A 21,241-nucleotide genomic window follows, 5' to 3' on the forward strand; every position below is an offset into this window, starting at 1 on the left:
GTTCATATATGAGCGAGGAGAACACAAACACTTAATGCTATTGCTAGGAGAGAGTTTGAGCAGGGACTTAAAAAACAGACCACCTAAAGTGGTGTCATATGTTGTTTGTGAGCAAAGCTTATCAAGTGGACAAATGCGATATTCATTTGTACAAATAAATAATGATTCTGAATGTTTGGTTATGAGAATCGGCTTTGCTTACAACAGGTTTTTCTCAGTGTCTGAGCAAAATGAAGGAAAACTTATTTGACGGCATCTCAGCAACTTAATTTTTTTTCTGTCCATTACATGTGTAGCTTTGATTTGATAAAACATTTAGGGTCAAACATATACTGTTGTTTTAATGAATTTGGTATTATCCTCTGATCCCTGAGATCGACTACATGGAAATACAACTATCCTGAATTTTATGACTTAATACATATATAAAAAAAACAAGTATTCATAAAATTAAGATACGGGTCCTAAAATGTTACTTTGAAGTGTATTTAAGGTTGTAATGGTGCCATTCACTGATAGAAAATATGAATGATGTAAACCTACATAATTTATAAGTATGAAATGAACTTCACACTTACAGAATTTAAATATGCATCAAGTCTGAGTAGAATAGTCTTTGAACGGACCACTGAAATACTCAGAGTTCTGGTATTCAGTGTAGAAATGCATAACTCTTTTAGAAATGGAATGACAGTAAGTGCAGAAACCTACTGCCCTGGACAAAAGGCATAAAAAAGTAACAGACGAGTAAATCATACCTGTGTGAGTGTTGACTCAGCAGAGATAACAATAAATGGGAAAAGTAGACAGGACCATAAATTCAGCACAGCCCTAAAGCCTTTGCAGCCTAAATGGGTTATATTCAGGAATTTTATGTTCCCATTTCAAAGAGATTTCCACTTTAAGCTGATGATGAAAGGGTACTAATTGAAAACTATAAATTTACGGAAAGGAGGGAAAAGAAAATCCCCAAGAAGCAAACACAAAGAAAAAAGACGTTTGATATGAGTTGCCATCTTTGTTCCTCTTGATAAATGTTTTTTTATAAACATTGGCCCCTCAGGACTCATTGCTGTAGGATTTTTGTTCTGAGTACATTCACACCAGTCTTGTTCTGTCCACTTTAATCAAACTCTAGTTCATTTGCCATTATGAGGATTTTCTGCTTATAACTAATAAAAATCCGACATTTAAAATTATATTACATTATATTGCTTCAAATAAAAAAAAAGGGCTTAATGAAAGCAATATTTAATACCTGCTTATAGAAAACGGAACCTTATCGGAATGCATAACCTATAACCTACCATCAAAATATGTTCTCTACTTTGATTACTTTGATAATTTTGTTTTTGTTACAATCTGAAACATGAGAACCACTCTTATTAAAGGGGTGGTATTGTTTATTTTTTTATGTACTTAGAGCCATTTTAAAGCACAACCAAGTGACTGTGTTACTTTCAGTTGTTAAAAAGTATATGCTATATATAACAAATGTGACTTAAAGAAAATTGACATCACAATTTAATGCCTTGAAATTGGGCCTCTGTCTCTTTAAAAACTCCTGTTCTTTCTGAAACCTCACCTTCAGGAAGTCATCACATCATTCTTTTTCCAACTCTTCAGCAATGTTTTTACCAGCTTCGCACTGAGAAGTAGCTTGTATGATGAGCTCAGCAGATGTGCAGTTCCACCAGATGTTTGCTATTTCCTGCCTCTAGTCTGAAGGAGCTGAGTGAGGAGATGCGATGGAGGGTTGCTCTATGAGACAGAAACTCTGAAGCGTGGAAACTGCAACTCGAAGGTGGGGCTCAGTCCACCCAGGCGTTTTGAACAACTTAATGGTTGCCAGGGAGGTTAAAGGATTTCTTACACATGCATGTAAGGGTCAAGGTAACACTCCAGGTATGTTTTTGATGAAGGGAATATACAGTACATTATAACATGATATGAAACTCAAAAATATAGATTTTTTTATTATATTTACATGGTTGTATTTACTGCTTACCTATTTACTTTTTCACTAATCCCTGTTCTGGTTGAATTAGTGTTACTTATTCACTTGCCTTTTACTCTCTCCGGCTCCCTTATCTACATAAAGCTCCCTCTGAAAAGTTAAGCTGCTGCTCTCAGGCTTTTTCTGATATCAGTCAAATGTGCTCAATTAGAGGCTGCATTCGCACTTGAACTTGGAGAAAAAAAAAATCCAGACGGAGCATCATTCTGTTGACTCCTGTGTTTGATAATTCAAGTAAGCTCTTCACACTCAGAGCAGCTTCTTTCATTGCTGTTGTTGCAGACTAACAGTTGGTGGCTTCGCTGTGCCAGGACCTAATACCTCCCTATGTTGTTGTGCAACTGAAGAAAATCCCTTTCAGTCTCTCACACCAGTAACTCTCTCATGACCTCCTTTTCTGCTCAGTTGCAGTTTGATCACTAAAGTGTTTTCTTGAAACTTGATTCACTGCAGCTGTTTGAACTTTTATTTTCCAATAAAGAGGTAATTATCTGTAGGTATTGATCATTGATACCTTTTTATATTGGGAAATATACCATCCATCCAACCTACAGCTGTCTGTACGTCTGACCTCCTTCTGTTTTTGGGCAGCTGAAAAAATTACCTTTCATCCAGACCAATCACTTCCTCATCTCTTTTATATCTCATTTACACTTTGCTCACAAAAGAATCTTTCTAAAAGTGACTTTTTGACTTTTTTTGTGCTAAATTTCCAATTAGGTTTTTAATTTGAGGCACTGCTCATTTAAACCTCTGCAGCTAAATAGTCAATTATACCTGCAATGGATTCATCCTTTCCCCTCATTTTTTGGTAATTTGACAGTAATGGGTATAAAAAGAGCCTATTAACTAAACTGTTGTGGCTCTTTTTTCATAAAATTTTCATCACTTATTCGTATTAGATTTCTTTCAAGCTATTATCTTATTACAACAGGTTATTTTTCTGCTACACAGACCTCAAACAGCGCCAGCTCTTGTTCACTGAATCAGATAAGTGTAGTGGTTTAGTACTAAATGTTAGCTTCAAAGAAACTGTAATCTTTGTTAAAATGACATTTAGGTATAAAGGTGGAAATCCTTTTGTGGCAAAATTCTGCTCTGGTGAAGTCAATTTAAATACATCAACCTCCCTGATTAATTTACAGTGGCTGAAATTTTGACTGGTTCCTTGATCTGTTTGATATATGTCTCACTCTATCACGTTTCATCTTAACAACCAATTACACTGATGCTGTGATTTATAAATAAGACTCATGTTTAAACTGATCCCTTGATTTCTGACAGCATCGTCTTCCCATGCGCATAGAGAGGATCCTATAATATTATAGTTAATAGGCCCATACGTGGGATGTCAATTAGCTTTTATGTCATGCACACTTTACTCACAGTTGATTTGCCAACACTTAATGATCAATTGAAAGAGCATGAGTTGGATTGAGTGGAGCATCAGTGCAAACTGGAGCATTCTGGTTTTATGAACATCACACAGGAAATAGTTGCAAATAGAACACAATAGTTGCCTTCTGCTTAAAGGTCAGGATTATTAACTTAGATTTATGACTCCATTTCAGAAAATAATTGTGTGAGTAATAACTAAGCCAGTGTTGTAAAGTGTAATTATTGTTTGCAGAATGATTGCTTTCATTTTTTTCTGTTTAATTATAATTTAGTCATACACACACGCGCGCACACACATGCTATGAGTCAATATTAGACTCTTCTCTTCTGACTGAAAACTTAATATTCTGACGTTTTTCCCCTTTCAGGATTCTGACTTTAACCTTCCAAGTCTGTGTCCTTTTATATCAAAATACAAATAAATAACAAAACATTCTTAGCTGTACGTATGTGAATTATGTTGATAGTATATGAAAATAATCAAATCACTGTCCCAAAATGAGTTCTTAGATTTGAGTTTTAAGACTTGCCTGATTATGCATAAACAATTTAAGCACAAAAAGTCAGAATTTTAAGTTATGCAAGTAAGTATGAATGAAAGTATTAAATTATCAATACTAAAATCTGCTTCCTTTGTGGGATTTTTAATCTGCCACAGGGGATAGCTAAAGCAACACACAGATTTATACTGTATAGCAGCTGTAAGCTAAAATATAATAACACATGCAAATGGAAAATTAGAGCATCCAAGCACTGCAACTATGTTCATTTTCTGAATTAAAGTGTCCTTAAGGGAACCAAGTGCAAACATCAAAATTAATATGAAATAAATGTAAAAATAGTTGAATTAAAGTATCAGAGAAAACTGGACTTTATTACTGGCAACAAAAAAGACAAAAACAGACAGTTATGGGTTATGGTGAAGTTTTCTGACTTTTCTCATTAGGGTGTTTGAAACTTGTGTTGGCTCACAGTTGTAGTTCAAGAAACACAAGTAATTGTTTTACTCCAAAGAAAAAATACTGCAGATATCCATCTGTAGAAAACAATGGAAGTTTCTGTTCTTAGATTTGTTTTAGCCTCTGAAGGTATCCAGATAATTGATCCTCTCTGGGATAAAGCCTGTTAGGATGTTCAGGCTGGAAACAGCTGGAGTTATACCAGGTTGGAAGCATTTCATCAGTTATTTCCATTTCCATAATGAGTATCAGTTCTTTTTAAGAAAAGACAGTAATGACTTCAAGCCAATGTGTGAACTTGTTTCCTGATTTTATATAGTGCTACCTCCTAATTATGAATCTAATTCAAATAGATATTTTGTGGGGTGGTTGATAGAAGTACTATTTAATTAAGCAGAGCTAATTTAGAAAGTCTATTTGTCTGAGAAGATGAAGTGTTACTGCAAATGTGAAGAATATTTGTAAAAATGAAGACTAAAAATGTTACAGGGTTTTTTTCTTGATGGTTAAACTTTAACTTAGAGAAGAAACAGCCAAAGTTTAACTTATAAACTAGGACACAACATAGACATTTCTTCCAGAAAGGGATTTCCACAGCTCCTTATATCAAGTGCAAACTGGAGTGCTGCAGATTCCAGTCATTGGCACCTACTCACTCCCACCAACGTTTGCACGAAATGCAACCAAGTGCATGTGTAGGCAACTCTGAATTCTGTAGAGATGTGGTTGTGTCGTGTCTGTGTGCTATTGATTTACTTATTTTACTATTTTTGTTACTTATGGCCTGAAAGTTAACTTTGCAGAAAACAGTTTCAACATTATAGTAAAGTAATTATTTTTATACAAAATTTAATCTCAAACCTTGAACCCTAAGGAGATACTTAAGATGTATTCCTTGCAACGTTATTCATCCTTTTTATAAACAAAAACATTAAAGATCTGTTGAGGTTTGTCTACAAGTTTCATCCACTTGTCATGATTTTGTCTGCTCTGCCCCTCCTGTCCTGTTGTCTCAATCCTTACCACACCTTTATTCTATCTTGAGTTCCTGATCCTGAACATCACCTTTACCTGCTCCCTGATTGCTCTTATTGTATGTCTGATGTTGCCTTCAACCTCTGCTTCATATCTCTGGATTACGTTCAAGGCTGACGGATACAGCCTTTGATGGGTGACGAGGTCTACCGCGTCACCCATCTGTGTTGCCGACTTGGAGAGTCTCTGTCTAAGGAAATGCAGCAAGAAGAAACCTCCAGCAGAACCAGAACCTGGATTAGTACAAGACTCCATCTGACAAGATCGACTGGGAGTTTGAGCCCAATTTACAACACGATGAGCTGACGTAGGATTATTTTTTATGTTCACGAAAGTAAAAGGTTAACAGCAGGAGAGCGATAATGATTAGTTGATGGCAGCATCACCAAGCTTACCTTGCTACTGGAGCTTCTGCTCCCCAAGGCTTTTCTCTCTCACTTTCTCTAACTTTGGGTAAATCTTTTCCTTCTTTTTCAGCATTACTTCCTGATTTCCTTATTTATCACTCCTCCTGTCATACCTGTCTCCTTTGCAGAGTCTGATCTGAAAGCTCAACATTTTGCATGTCAGACAAACAATATTTTAAGACTGATCTGACTGGAGCAACTTCCTCTACACGTCCTGTCTCATCTGAATGACCTTTGGCAAACTGCGAGTGGTATTTCTTGTCTTCTTCCAACAATTGTCTTGTTTTCTCTCAGTGCTTTCATTAAGACCAAATCAATTCATTCTCCTACGAATGTCAACAGATTTTCTCACTTGAGCTCTGAACCTGTGCATCTTCTCCAGAGAGGCACTGGGCTTGTTTTTTCTGGTCACCCTCACAGTTTAGGTGGAAAACTATATTTAGATTAATCATTTTGGATTCTGGGATGTTTAAAGTTTGGGTTATTGTTTTCAAATTGTCTACGTTCTCCTTAACCTGTCTGATGGGTTCCATAGTCTTAAGCTTATTCATGTTGTGAGTTATTTATTTTTTTTAGCTTATTTCTCAGATCTCCACGCAAGATGCATTTATACTGAAAAAAGTACTTGGTTGTACTAAATTTTTTTAAGGTTATCAATGCGTCTGAATACAAACACACACCACACTTTTCAAAGGTTTATTTGCAAAATATCTTGGAAGCCATCTTTCATCTATCTCAGAATAACCTCATAAAAACTAAACTTAGTTGTTGTAAGAAGACAAAACTGGGAAAAGTTTTGAAACATTTTGCAATGCACCGTGGGAATATGACATCTATCCAAGTGACTCTTGCATTGCATTGTGTTGATGGTTTTGGGAAAAAGAATCTGTTTGCCAGCGCTTGCTCAGTGAAGAACGGAACCCAGAGTGTGAGGAGAGCCTCACATGCAGTGCATACTAATTACCGTGTTTGTGTCGTGTGGAGGGGAAACTGCTGGGCGGTTTACTAAGCTGGACCATTGTATTACCTGGTTTATGCAAAATACATAAATCTAATGATTCCAAATTATTGAGTGCTGGTAATTTTTTGTGGTTGCTACAGCCAAACTTTTGTATTCAGCATGGTGTCTCGAGTGGGGGCGGAGGGTGGATGCAGTTTGGCTGCAGATGGTCTGTCTCGCTGAGGCATTAATCACAGTCACTCTGCAATCACACCGCTCTCCTCCTCTCACCTGTGACGAGACATGGGTTCATGTGAATTACCATAGCATAATGGATCTGAACTTCCTCCCTGTGGTTAGTACAAGGACCTGCGCATACACACCAAACTGATTATTTATTTTTGTTGTTGAGCCTCCTCTGGTTGAGCCTTGGTGTCACCCAGCCTGCTCTCTGCTTACTGCTCAGACATCCAGGCTCTGAATCCTCGTCTCTCCTCTGTGTCGTTTGCGTCTTCTGAAGCCTCCGTCCATCTGCGTGCTGATGCGGCGGTACACGAGTCCTGGCTTAATAAAGCTTGAAGTACGTGATGTCTTTCCAACTGTCGATCATAATAATTATTCATAGATGGAGTCGAGATTGGAGTGGGAGGCGAGGTCTCAGAGCGGCAGCAGCTCGATAGTACAGCACGGCGGAGGTGTTTTCACCGGGCGGAGGGAAAACGGCCGCCCTGCTACACGATTCAGCATTTTCAGAACTTAAATAGTGTGAACATCGAGATCAGCGTGCAGCGTGTCACCAGTATGCAAACTCAAAGTTATTCATCCATAAATGATATCTTAAGTTTTCACCCACAGTGAAAACTTACTGTGGGTAAGTTTTCACTTACCCACAGTGAAAACTGTGAGTAAGAGTCCTTTTAGGACTCTTACTCCTAAAAGGACTCAAGAGTCCTTTTAGGACTCTTGAGTCCTAAAAGACCTCAAGAGTCTTTTAGGACTCTTGAGGTCATACACCTACAATGTTTATTTTATTTCCACTGATGTGAAGAAAAGATGTGGCATGTGACCTTATTGATGTTTAATTAACATTTATAAATGACCTTTTTAATGTGCCGATCAAACCTTCTTTTGACAGAGTGCTGTGTCAAGCTTTGTCATTGCATTTGTAACAATACAACTTGGGTGCAATTTTCCTGATAAAAACAATGTCTCATTTGAAAAAAGGACAATAAAAATTATATCTTATCCACCTTATGAAACTCCTAAATATTATTTAGTTTATTTCTGATCAAATTGAGATTATCATATATGGCCAGGGTTCATTCAGTTTGAAATTTGTCAACTTTGTCACTACTGACGTTTTATGGAGTAAGAAATGCTGTTCAAGTGTGAAATAATTCCCTGCTACAATCACCAAAACAAACCTTTCGCATTAATTTCAGCTCTCATACATTTGCTTGTCTGGGACAAATAGTCGATCTTGTCAGAAAATCTCCCGCGGCTGTTTTGCTCTTTTTTCGCTCCCTATTATTTCTGCTTATTCACGTGGCGATAACAGATGTGTTTCTGCAGAGATCAAGGTAAACTGCTCTTTAGTTGCACATTGGACGACTTAAACAAACACCTTTAAAATTAATTAGCCTTGGCAAGCCGAGGAGCTACAGACACAGTAAATAATTCTATATTTGGATACTTTCAGAAGGAAAGCAACAGTGCCGAGACTAAGTTTAGCATAGTATTGTCACCAATATAGAAGTAATTGCATATTTCTCTGAAAGAGGTGCACAATTAGTCTTTCAGCCCAAGGGTATGACCGTTTTTTTGTTTTATCATTTTGTCTTTGCAGACAGCACAGCTAACATCATTGCCAGGCGGCGCCGGTTTAACCATCTGACTCAGGAGCTCTATGAGCTTCCCATCGTGGTGTGGGATGGCGGGGAGCCATCGCTCAGTGGCACCAGCACCTTGACCCTGCGGGTGTGCCCATGCCAGCGCCACGGCAAGATCCGGATCTGCCAGGGGGAAGCGTTTCTCTCCTCTGCGGGCCTCAGCACAGGGGCTCTGATCGCCATCCTGCTGTGCATCGTCATCCTGCTGGGTGAGTTGGTAGGCAGACGCTCTGGGGAGCCGCGGAAGGCTGGGACTTCTGGGGGGAAATATCCCGGGGCGATGGATGGAGGAGATGGACCGTGGAGGAGTTAAGAGAGTGGGAGGTTGAAGGAGTATGACAAGGGCAGAGATGGGGTGGGGGCTGAATAGATATGGAGAGATATTGGTGGAATTTGAAATGAGTAAGTACAACTCAGGGAGGGTCAAACAGAAAGTATGTGGAGGACTTAAGAGAGTCCAGAGGGAGGAGGCTGGTGGAGAGAGAAGGTTCAGCTACAGAGTTGGTGCAATCAGGAGGGAAATATATGCAGCTGAAACAGGAGGTGTCCAGTGTTGGTCCTCAGCAACAGTGTCCTGCATGCTTTGAACGAGTCCTTCCAAAACATTCTCTGAAGTTTCACCCACGAAAACGGCTAAAATATGCAGGACAATGGCTATCAAAAACCAGAACCGGTCAGCACTGGCTGAATGGGTCCTAGGAACAACCCTACAGCAATGGGACACTATTTTCTATTCTGTGCACCTGAAACATAAAAAATAGGGTGGAAAATGTATTCATTTGGTTGCCTGCCAGTTCTGGGTAAAACTAGAGGTGAAGATTTTTATCTTCTTTTTTCTTTTATGCCTATTTCAACCATCTCATCTTTAGTCTTCTTGGTTTGAATCATTTTCAGATCAATAAACACAATCATGAGTAAATCCTACTGATTTCTGTCTCGCATGAACAACATGGTGACAATGACGCCATTGCCAGACTTAAATGGGAAACATTATTACAAAGAAAGAGCTAAAACTATATCTCTACCAGAGCTTTTTGAATTTATTCAGAAGTACATAAAACATAAATTACATTGCACCCCCGACTAGGTGCGTATTCACATATTTTCTGTAGAACGTGACTCCAAATTGTTTGCAGAAAATTCAAATATTCACAGTTTTCCATAGACAACATTTAAAACATTTTCAATAAATGCAGTTTGGGAGATTGAAATGTCTGAACACAATGTTACTTGGATCACTATTGGCTGAGCAGCCAACCCTTGTCATCGATTAACTCTTCCCCCTAAGATCAGAGATGAGGAAGACTGTTGATATTACCTTCTACAGTAATGCCAAGATAGTTTTCACTGTATGTATTATTGCATATCAGGGTATATTTTGCATTTGAACTACTAACATGTGCAGTTAAAAGCTATTTATCGGCAGCTATCCCCTGTAAATACCAACGGTCCACAGTAATTGGTGGTTTTGCTGTCAAGCAGATGCTAAATTTGGAAGAGATCAGTGTTAACCTGGCTTATATACACAGGTTCATAAACTTAAATTAGCTAAATTAGACATAAATCTAACTGGTGAGAAAATTTCTAATTCTAATATTGTTAGTATGTGTCAAATCTGCAACAGCGTTTAGTGGGATGCAAACTATCAACAATAGTCTATAAGAGTGTAAAGGGATAGCTTGGATTATTTTAAGTGAGGTTCTATAGAGTTTATGTATACACCAAATGGATATGTGTGTATTATTTAAAAGTCTCTCCCTATGTTTGCCTCTTATGACAATGAGAGTTACCAAACAGAATTTTATTATATGTGATCACATAAATACAATAAATGATTCTTGATTCATGAAATCCTCAGAGAAAACGGCGACATAATAGGGGCAAGTTTTTGATATAAGCCAAAGAAATAAATTAAATCTTTCGTGAACTAAAAATGACAGTCTTAGGGGGTACATCTCTAATCACACATGAATCCCCACAAAAAAGTATAATATTAAATTATCCCCAACTCACTGGACACATTAAACATTAGGAGTGTGAATTTGATATAAAATCTTTACAATCCACTTTAAAGATTTCACAAAATGCACAGAGGATTGTCTTATTTATCTAATATGTGCTTCGTCATTTCATCCCCCATACTTCTAGTATCCACAATCTGTACTCAGCAGAACCTTTTGAAGGCTGGTTCTGTTCCTAAATGGTGTCCAAAACTAGACACAGCTGTCAAAGTGAGATATCTTAAAAGTGGAAGACAAACAGCCCAGTTGTTCTGCTCTCTATTGGGTTCTTTTCTAAGTTTGAGGTCTATTTAAATAAACTGGGATGAAATTGAGATGTAAAATAAATACATGTTTTTCAAACTGCTTCATAAATACAAATCTGAGATGTTTTGCTTGCATCACCCCAAGCATTGTATAAGTATAATCCATAAGTGTTACAGGGTGACGAGGTCTTTAATTATAACAATCCATTCAAACCCCTTCAGATGAAACTCCTTACTTACTCTGAACAATTTAATACCTAATTTAATAACTTAAGCTCTTTCTCAAATGAATCAACATTTTTTTGTACAAATTGTTGTTTCTGTTTGAACAACCTAAAGACACTGGGGCTTATTTTGCCTCTTTAACAGTACAGTTACATTATAATATCACCAAGAAAATTTCCTAAACTGAATTTCCTAACAATGGACAAACGAAAACAACAGTCATTGAATTTAACTACTTACCTGGACTTAAGCTAACCCAATCAAGAAGAAAGTCTTTTGCCCAGAGCCGAGTGAAGAACCAAGACTCTAATACAAAAAGCACTTGGTATTTAATTTTTTTTTTGTATTTTGAGGCCAGCCAAATTGCTTGTCAATTGTATTGATCTCCAAGGCAATATGTCAGCAAGAAAAAAACTAAACTAACATGCTGAAAGGGGGCTTATTGACAACTATTGTAGCAGAGGTCGACACACTTTGATCAATAAATCAATTCTGCTCTTTTAAGAGTAGTCCCATTAACTCTCAGCCCAGTAGTCCCATTAAGCAGCCTAACCCCACTATAACACATCCCACTTTTTACAAGCATGTCTGAAGGTAAACTAACTCAAAAGTGATTTAAAGAAAATTTGAAAAAAGACCCAAGTTAGTGGTGACTTTTTTCATGTTGGGGAAGGGTTTCACGTGTGAATGAAAATTCAGGTTTATGTTTTTGTATTTTATAAATATATTCTTCAGCATTAACTGATTATTAATGGCTTCATTCACTCCACATCTACTCAGAAATTAGACCGTCCCACTGTCAGCTAGAGCTCTATGAAAGTCCAAAGTCTTTTGCTGGATTGCAGCAGAAATGAAATTATCTGTTTGGTGAGTTTCCTTTGGCAAAAGCCAACACAACAGCAGGACAAGTTCTCCACAGGCAGAAATGTTCAAACTCAGTTGAATATTATTTTATTGAAGTCAAAGCAGTTTTTATCTTTTACATCAATGTGAAAAGATGTACCTGTCCAATGCAAAGACAACTATTTACTAATGCTTTATCAGTTTGTTTTGTAGTTTCATAAACACATTTTTTTAGGATCGTGTTTTCACAGAAAGAAGTTAAACTGAAGTCCAAACTTTCCTCAGTTTTTTGTGTCTTGTGTTTTACAGAAATAGCTTGAAAATATACTTTTTGCATTTGACTGCATTATCTTCAGTCAAAGATGGTAGATGCAGTTTTGTAAACTAATTTAAAATTCAAAAGGACTTATAGAAAAAAGCATTTATTTACTATGACTAATATTGTTAAGCTAAAAATGTATAACAGCTGATTGTGTATGCAGTAAAAACCTCAGTTTTACTCTCTTGTGAGCGTGTGAGACGCTGCATCCAGTCACTCGCGCAGCACATGTTGATAATTGATCACCAAACGATGTGAGGAGCAACACGTCCTCCACTCCTGCTGATTCTGTTTCACATTCCACCACGAATACAAAAGACTGTCAGAAATCCTGCGAAATCAGAAAACACTTTTTCAATATTGCTTGTATTAGCAGCCACACAGCTTTTTCTTTAGTGGGCATTTGTACTGTGTTCCTATGGCAACCCAGATTTCCAGTGACAGCAAATGGTTTTTACTTGAACTTGCAAACACGATCGTGTCTGACGGGTGGACAGTCGGTGTAACGGGTTAGATTAGAAAAAGCCATGAAAGCGCCATGAAATGTCTATAGAAAGACGAAAATAAAAGTAAGAAGATCAAAGGCAGCTCATTAAATTTCCACAAGTAAACAATCAGCCATCAGCTCTGTTAGGTGTTACAGCGTCTCCGCATTTGGACATGATTAGATAAAACTGTCTAATAACTGAGTCTCTCCTCTTCCCTCCTCTCATTACTGATTGTCTGTGGACATTAGCGCGTGAAGGTTATGCGTAATCATACCGACGGTCTTCCTCCTCCAACCCGAAGCTTCTGTCTGAGGAGAACAAAAGGCCATCGCCGCTGTTTGGAGGAAACGGTCGTGGTCACGGATGCTTGCTGAATACCTAAACATCAGCACAATGCAGATATGAGGAAGGCAAACAGACATGTTGAGCCCGAGGAAGTGATAATATTGGCTTCCTATTTATTTTTTGTAGAGGAAGATTGAATTGTGTTGCAGTTTGCATTCAATGTGTCCTCAGCCATTAAGCATACCGTAACCCCAGAGACCTGAGGCTGACTGTAAGTGTCAGCCAAATAAATGTCCTTCCATATTAGGTAACTGTCAGTAGGGTTGCTGTTATTTCCCATCTTTAAGGTATTTGCAAGAAAAATATTTTCTTGGGTTAGAAAAAAAACTGTGTCTTAAGATGCAAAAAAATAAGGTTCATTTTTCTTCATGCACAGCCATTGTTTATTTTTAATGATTCTTTGCAGAAAAAGACTTGGCAGCTTGACTTACAAAGTGGAGCTTTTTCAGGGTTTGCTTATGCTTATTGGTGGGCATTTGGCGTGTGTGCGTGTGTGTGTGTGTGTGTGCGTGTGTTTGTTTGTGTGTCTCCTTTTAAGAATGTGAACACAGTGTTCCAGCTGCATTCTTCCCAGACTCAGATTAAACACACTGATTACTCTGAATGCAGAGCTTAATAACATTTGGGAACACAATGCATTGAGAAGATTTTTGCTGCCCTGGACTAGTAATCTGCAGCATAGCTCAGTGATCAAAATCCAAATAAGTGAAACTTTGCAAAAAGACAATAAAGTTCATCAATTTGTACACTAAATATCTAGTATGTGGGTTGAAAGGAATTCCAAATCATCATATTCTGTTTTTATTCATGCACAGGGTCATGAATAAAAAACAATTTGTCCAGAAGGTTTTATTTTCTGCCCAATGTCTTAAAATGTTGCTTCAATATTTGCACATAAAGTTCTGTCCTTGTGATGCCATGTATTTTGAGAGCCTTTCCTGCAGTAGAATACCAACGCCATGATACTACCACCTCCTTACTTCACAGTTGGATGGTTCTCCTGGGGGTAATTGTGGCTGCCTCATTCAGTTTTGATTTCATCAGATCTCAGGTTCCTGAAGAAGGAAGTATTTGTCCATGAGTGAATTTGTAAACTGTAGTCTAACTGACCTAAAACAGGAAAAGTTTTCCCTCATTTAATGTGGAACTGTAAAAAAAAAAAAAAAAGTTATGCATATTTTTATGCAGTGTAAGCATCTGTTTCTGTGCGCTAGAGGGGATTTGGATGCAGGTGGGTTAACTGGTGAACACTGGGAAGCTTGAATCCTAACTGGGGACATAAAGTGAACTAAAGTAGCAGTGAATAGAACCATTGGGTTAACAAATTTACCTAACAAAGGAAAAACTGTTTGGTAAGGACCACTAGTCATGAAAATCACCTTTAAATTTTTTTTTTCTGATTCTTTTTGAATATCTCACCTTGTTTTCCCACCAGATTAAATCACACAACAATTTTAATGAACTAAAACAGCAAATCAACCCACCTAAATACCGCATGGCCGTTCAATGACAGAAAACATCGATATTTTTTATCATATTGAGAACAAAAGTGTCACAGCATGAGCATAACATTTCCATAGCTCATACATTCAATTCCCGCTCATGTCTGAGTGTCTCTGTTATTTGTTTATGCCTGATTGTTTTCCATTTGTCTGATTAATGTCCGTGCTTTACCTATGCGCTCACTAATAAGCCGCCTTAATTAAGTCTGTGGCGGACCAGAGAGGAATACTCACTCTGAATGGCTGCGACTCGCCGGATAATGCTTTTATTTCCACGCAACTTAGATAATTTTAATAAGCAGATTCAATTACAAATACTAATTTTGTCTCAGAGAAAATGGTACAGCATCCCAGTGCTAATTGGTTTCAGCTGGAAAATATATTAAACATTTAACCATAATAAAAACTTTTTTTTTCAATTCCAACAATTTATTACAGAATGAGTAGTTATGACAACTGCAACAACATTCCTTCATTTCTTTACATTTGTGTATATATTCATTTGTCAGTTTAGTGTAATTACATTAAAGAGGATTTAAGGTGTTTTTTGTAAATTTCTTTAAGTTTTTTATGACTTTATAACAGTTGTTCCGATCTTTTCAGCGTACCATGTTTACTGCCTTGACCAAAGTGTTGCACAGATTCAACACAAGGCAGAAAAACAATCATTTAAAATCTTAATAAGCAAAATCTGCTATTTTCACACTGAGTTAAAAGCAATGGAGTAAATGTTTTCAAGTGAGACATAAACACATGATCTAAAAAAACTTGTCTTTGTGCAGAGGCATTTTTATGCCTTCAAAATGGAGCAAAAGGTTGGACCTATATACTAATGCAAGTCCATTAAAGGACTGGAAAACAAATAAAACGAACTTGATTAACCCCAAGAAAAGCTAAAAACGTACCCTGCCTCCTGACCAATGACTGCTGGAGACGGGAACCAACACCTTTTGCGACCCCATAAGAATAAACGGATATAGGAAATGAATGGAAGGCTAAGATTATTACGTCCGAGTTAACTTTGGTTAGGTACAGAATGAAACCCTGCAAAACCCAAATCTTTCATCAACGCTGCTGTTTGATAAATTCCGGAATTTGAGGACTCTGTCAATCGCCCTTTTTTGTGCTGACAGTTTGAGGTTGTTGTATGTCTTTTGTGTGTACCTGCTCACTGCAACACATTCCCCTTTAGGGACAATAAATGTTAACTGAACTGAACTGAAATAAGTAGGAAGCCAATACAATGAGGCACAGCGATGTGCTTTTGTTCTTTGTACTGGTTAAAAAACTGTGGGGGTTTTTTGTGCATTTTTTATTTTTGACCAATTGAAAGCCTGACAGAGTGACCTAATTCTTAATGGGAGGTTATCAAAGTATGGATTACTGATTCAAAGTTGGATCTGGAAAGGAGAAGTTTAATCCATTCATTTGCATATCAAACCCAAAGGCATCATTTCTCTTTACACATCATTTCTCTTTACACAGAAGTTGGTGACAACTCAGTTGTCACCAACTTCAGTAAAAGGTCAAAACACAGAGAAGGAGCACTGTTGGAACAATTTGGACTAAATAAAACATTTTGGCATTACATTCAAATCAGCCAATTAAGAACCCGCCACAACTTGATATCACCAAAACGGTCAAAAAGGGCCTGAGTAGAGCGAGCACACGACTGCTTGAGGGGGAAATAGATTTCACTTTGTTATATCAATTGAATCCCATTGGCAAATGTTACAGGAAAACAAGAACATGCCCTATAAATTAAAGTCTTATCCATTAGGATTCACCAGACAACTGGTTTTATTTAAGCTTTTCAATTTAATTCCTGTTTTGTTCCAGTGTAATTTTCCATATCCAGAGGATGCTGCCTAAAAAACGACTTCAGTAATTATTGGCCTTCCTGCTGTTAAAACTATTTACATCCCGCTTAAGGGAATGATGGCCCTTATTCTTCTGTTAACATTTCATACAGAGAGAGAATCCCTTCATCATTCCCTTCTGTACAATCTCAGGGCTTACTCTGCAGGTTTTCTACAGTATTTAAGGCTGTGAACTGAGATGGCCATGGAAGAAAGCCAATTTTGTGACTCCCGAAGCCTTTCTGCATCATTTTTGTCAAATGACTAAAAACAAAGTGAGAGTTCATGATGCCATGTTCTGGACAGGTTCCCTGGTTGGGGGAAGAGAGATAGAGGCCCACAGCATCATTAATCGTTCACCGTACTTAAAAATGGGCATGATGAGCTTTCCCAAAAATCCCGGCTGGGTTTGCTCTCATCAGATCAAAATAGCATCAGTGAAGAAGAAGGGGCATTTTGTTTCCATGTCCTGTGAAAGTTTCAGTAGTATTTAACAACGTATAAATTTTTCTTTTCTTTTTTTTATGTTTTTCAGAAAACCTTTTCACAGTGTGCATTGGCTTCCTGTAGTCAACTAAGCTTGACATGTGTAAGAACCTCAACAACCACACAATGAACGTCTGAATCTTATGTCCTGCAACACAATGCAGAGAAAAACCCAACAAACTGACTGTAAACTGTTAAAACTGCAGTACACTTTGTGAAAACTCAGACGAGGTTTTACCAGGAACAATCTGTCATAGTCAAGTTATTTACTTCTATGTGCTAAAGTGCAGATCGGAGAACGAGGAGGTGGAGAACAACAATGCGTTGGTTCTGAAATCTGCTTGATGAAGAAAATAAGGGAACAAAAGTTTCATTTTACTCGGTGATGACCCAGTTCACCTCACACAGCCCTACATTTCTGCATTTTGTAATTGGGTGTTTTAAACTAGCAGAGCGATAAGGGCTGTCTGAGACAAATTGCATTTTTTTACCCTCTCTAACCCCACATTGGATGGGCCAATTCAGCAGGAAGAAAGTTGGATATGATTTCTTCCTCCCCCCCACAAATGCAGGTTGTGATATATTTCTCGAAAACACAAACCTCGAACTTCAATTAATAAATTACTTCATACGTCAATGATTAATTTCTTTTTCTTGGGGTGCAGTCAACTTATTTATTTTTAATTAAAGCTATAAAGGAAACATTTCTTTGCTGAACTTTGTGTTTAACTTTTAATTGCATCTGTGGAAATAATTCTATGGGTGTTCTTTAAAAAATAAGTTTAAAAAAAATCTGTCATAATTTTGGGGGTGTTTAAGCTACAAAACATAAAAATCTGAATATTAGCCATGGTAAATATACAGTATGTAATATGTTATTCTGAATGATAAAATCGAAAGTTTTGTAGTGATGTTGGTTTTTACTTTACCAAACCTTAGAGGAAAGCCGAGTCCTTTTCTTAACAATGTAATCTAGTTTACAGTTCTCAAAAAACCACAAATAGAGCATTTCTCTCTGGTCAACTCAGCCGTCCAGAAAAATCTACATTTTCTGATTTTTATCTCTCACCGAGGCCTAAAGCTTCTTTTGCCCACTTTTTCCTTCTACCTGCTCTTTTCTTTCTCACTTGGCTTTAAGTGATCTGGGAAACGTGAAAGTGCTTTTTTGTTTGTTAATAGATTTCAATAACAACCAGATGAGAGGAATCCTAAAGGTGCTGCTTGGGTACATTTATTAGTCAAAAGCATCCTTGTTGTTTCAGGTTAAGAGAACAGAGTCTTATAAGTCCTTCCTAACACCTCCACCTTCCAGTCTCACACCTTTTAGGAACTAAAAGATATCTCACCCTGACAGAATGCTCTGGCACATGTGCAGTTTTCTGTTTATGTCACCTTCCAAGCAGTTTTATCAGTTATATCTCTCTTTATGATACTTTGTACCATTATGGTTTTTTCCCCTTCTGCTTGCACATTTTACGACGCAACTGTGAGGCAACATTACCTCCGTAAAAAAGACGGATATATCCCACTTCTCTCAGCTAATGCTGCAAATTATCACCTTCTAGACAATTCATCTGTACAAAAGTGTCTTCTTCATTGTTGCTTTTTTGGTAAATTGATGTGAGCTTCCATTTCTTTCAAAGAGGTTATCATTAGCATGATGAAGCAGGTTCTCAGTTGCTCAAACCAGATCCTAATTAGAACATGTCATTTGAAAGGAAAACTTTAAACTTGGAAAGTTTGTTTTTATTCGTCATTAGTCAACTCTTTCTGAGCCTTAAAGATTGATGCATAAGACACACAGTTCGGTAAGAAAGAAAATGCAACCTCTTTTCTTTTCCAGAGTTTTGAGGGAAAAGACAAATTGTGTGTGAGGGACTTAGGAACAGCAACTCCTCTAAAAATGCTTATAACTGTTTATTTTAATTATTCAAACACCAAATATACCTTAATATCCGTAAATTTGCACAGTACCAACTACACTGCTAAAAAAAATAAAGGGAACACTTAAACAGGTGTTTAACACTTAAAGTGTTCCCTTTATTTTTTTGAGCAGTATATTTTAGCTCTACCACAGAATACCCAATCAGCACCAAGGAAAATAAATGCCGCTTCTGGATTGGCTGCTTTGTAAATGCTAGCCGCTAGCGTGTCAAGTACTATTGCACCATGGTATTTTAGCTTCCCAAGCAATGCTTTTTTATGAATATTTTACTTATGTTTGATAAAAACGGGCAAATTCTTTCTCAAATAGCGTGAAAGCAACCTTCAAAGGAAAGATTTTGCAAAATGGTCAAATAACTGAATGTCTAGATGGGGTTCACCTTACACACCAAAATCACTGCTGGCAGGATTTACCCTCAGTAGTAGATTTCTGTGTGAATTTTGGCCCTGTCTTCTTTTTAACATTACCTTCTCTAGGTCAGCAGACATTTGAGTCTTCCAGCATAGACATTTTATCAAATTTAAGTCTTGTCTTTGAATAGGGCATTGCAATGCCTCGATTATTTTCTTCTTAAGCATTTGTTTTCTAGGTCTGTTGCTGTGTTTGGCATCACTGTCCTTTGACAGACATAATCACAGAGCTAAGTAGCTAAAATGTTTGACCTTTTGCTACTTTTTTTACTTTAATTGTACAGGGATGTACATTTGAGGACAGATGTAAAGGATTCTAGAATCTGGTGATGTACATGTTAGTGTTTTTAGTTCCTGAAATGTTAAACCTTCACATTACTTGAGTGGCACCTTGTGTGACCTGAAAGTGTACATATTATGTACTATTAAAAAGTTTGCATTTTAATCACAGAAAGCTTAGATTTAGAGTCACTGCTTGGTATTGACTTCAAAGCTCAACCCATTTTAGAGTCCTAAAGTGATTGGAGTTCAGAGCAGGTTCTTTTTAGTGAAACAACTCAAAGGTCAGCATTTCCTCACTTAAATGGAGAAAATAGGCATTCCTGTTGCTGATTGCTCCAAAGTAAATGTTTTCTTTTACCTATGAGGCAGCATTATCTTTCAGTCAATACGTAAAATTGTATTTCTCTGTCTTGCAGCAATCGTGGTTCTCTTTGTTACACTGAAGCGGAGCAAGAAGGAGCCCCTCATCATTGCTGAAGAGGACATCAGAGAAAACGTGGTGACCTACGACGACGAGGGCGGAGGAGAGGAGGACACAGAGGCATTTGACATCATTGCTTTGCGAAATCCAGCTGCTGCCGAGGAACTCAAGTTCCGACGAGACATTCGCCCAGACGCGAGGAATCACTGTGGCATGACCCCCTGCAGGAGCCCGACGGTGGAGCTGGACGAAGTGGACGTGCATAAATTCATCAAACAGAGACTAGTGGAGGCAGACATGGACACCAGCGTGCCGCCCTACGACTCACTCCAGACCTACGCTTACGAGGGTCAGGGCTCATCTACAGGGTCCATAAGCCCGTTGGACTCTGCTGGCGTGCAGTCAGAGCAGGAGTACACTTACCTGGACGACTGGGGACCCGAGTTCCAGAAACTAGCAGAACTCTACGAAGAGGCAGAGTCGGATGTGACCACTTAGTCTGTGATTTCACTCCCGTTCAAACCAAATCCGTTCCAAACCTGTTCTTTTTTCAGATTTTCAATGAATAGCACGGACACAGACAGTCTCAGTGGTCCTCAACTTTTACTGGTGAACTAAATTGACTGCTCTATATTTTTTTTGTTTGTTTGTTTTTTTATTTTGTCACATTGGATCATGGATTATTCGTCTGGAATTGTCAGATTTTAAAAATTGAGAGAAGATAAAATATGAGGAAAAGAGGAAATGATATTTTCCTTGGTGTATATTTTTTATTGCTCAATAAAGTCCTGAAATCCATTTGAGTGGATATGTGAAAAATTTGTGCATTTGTCTTATTCCTGTAAGATGACATGTTGAGCATCATGGATCATCAATGCGGAGAGAAAACTTTACTTTGGGCCGTTTGGCTTATTTATTTTAACCAGTTTTTTTTTTTTCCCAGAGTGGAATGACTGTGCAATAAACATCTGTAATCTTTTTTTTTATTCACATGGCCTCAAAATTATGCTTACATGCTCAAATGTCTTCCCCTACATCCACTAACATTGATAGAAATAACTTACCAAGTTCCATCTCAACCACACGTTTCAGAATTAGAAGAACTAAAAGGAAATGTATGTTATGTTGACTTACCATCTGTATGGCTGCATTCACACCAGCCCTATTTATACAGCTTTCATCAAACATTAGCTTGTATGCCTATG

The 21,241-nt window shown here is 37.6% G+C and overlaps 1 protein-coding gene across 2 annotated transcripts in view; it reads left to right on the forward strand.

The window, feature by feature from the left end:
- Positions 1 to 20,855, forward strand: part of cdh18 (cadherin 18) — a 121,343-nt gene extending 100,488 nt beyond the window's left edge. For both annotated transcript variants that reach the window (XM_023326678.1, XM_005803633.2), the window contains 2 exons: positions 8,603 to 8,854; positions 20,032 to 20,855. In XM_023326678.1, coding sequence (XP_023182446.1) covers positions 8,603 to 8,854; positions 20,032 to 20,534 — 755 coding nt within the window. In that variant the 3' untranslated portion in view covers positions 20,535 to 20,855. The remainder of the gene's footprint in view (positions 1 to 8,602; positions 8,855 to 20,031) is intronic.
- Positions 20,856 to 21,241: the final 386 nt, after the last annotated feature.

Source organism: Xiphophorus maculatus, chromosome 21 (assembly GCF_002775205.1).
Source record: "Xiphophorus maculatus strain JP 163 A chromosome 21, X_maculatus-5.0-male, whole genome shotgun sequence".
NCBI lineage: Eukaryota > Metazoa > Chordata > Actinopteri > Cyprinodontiformes > Poeciliidae > Xiphophorus > Xiphophorus maculatus.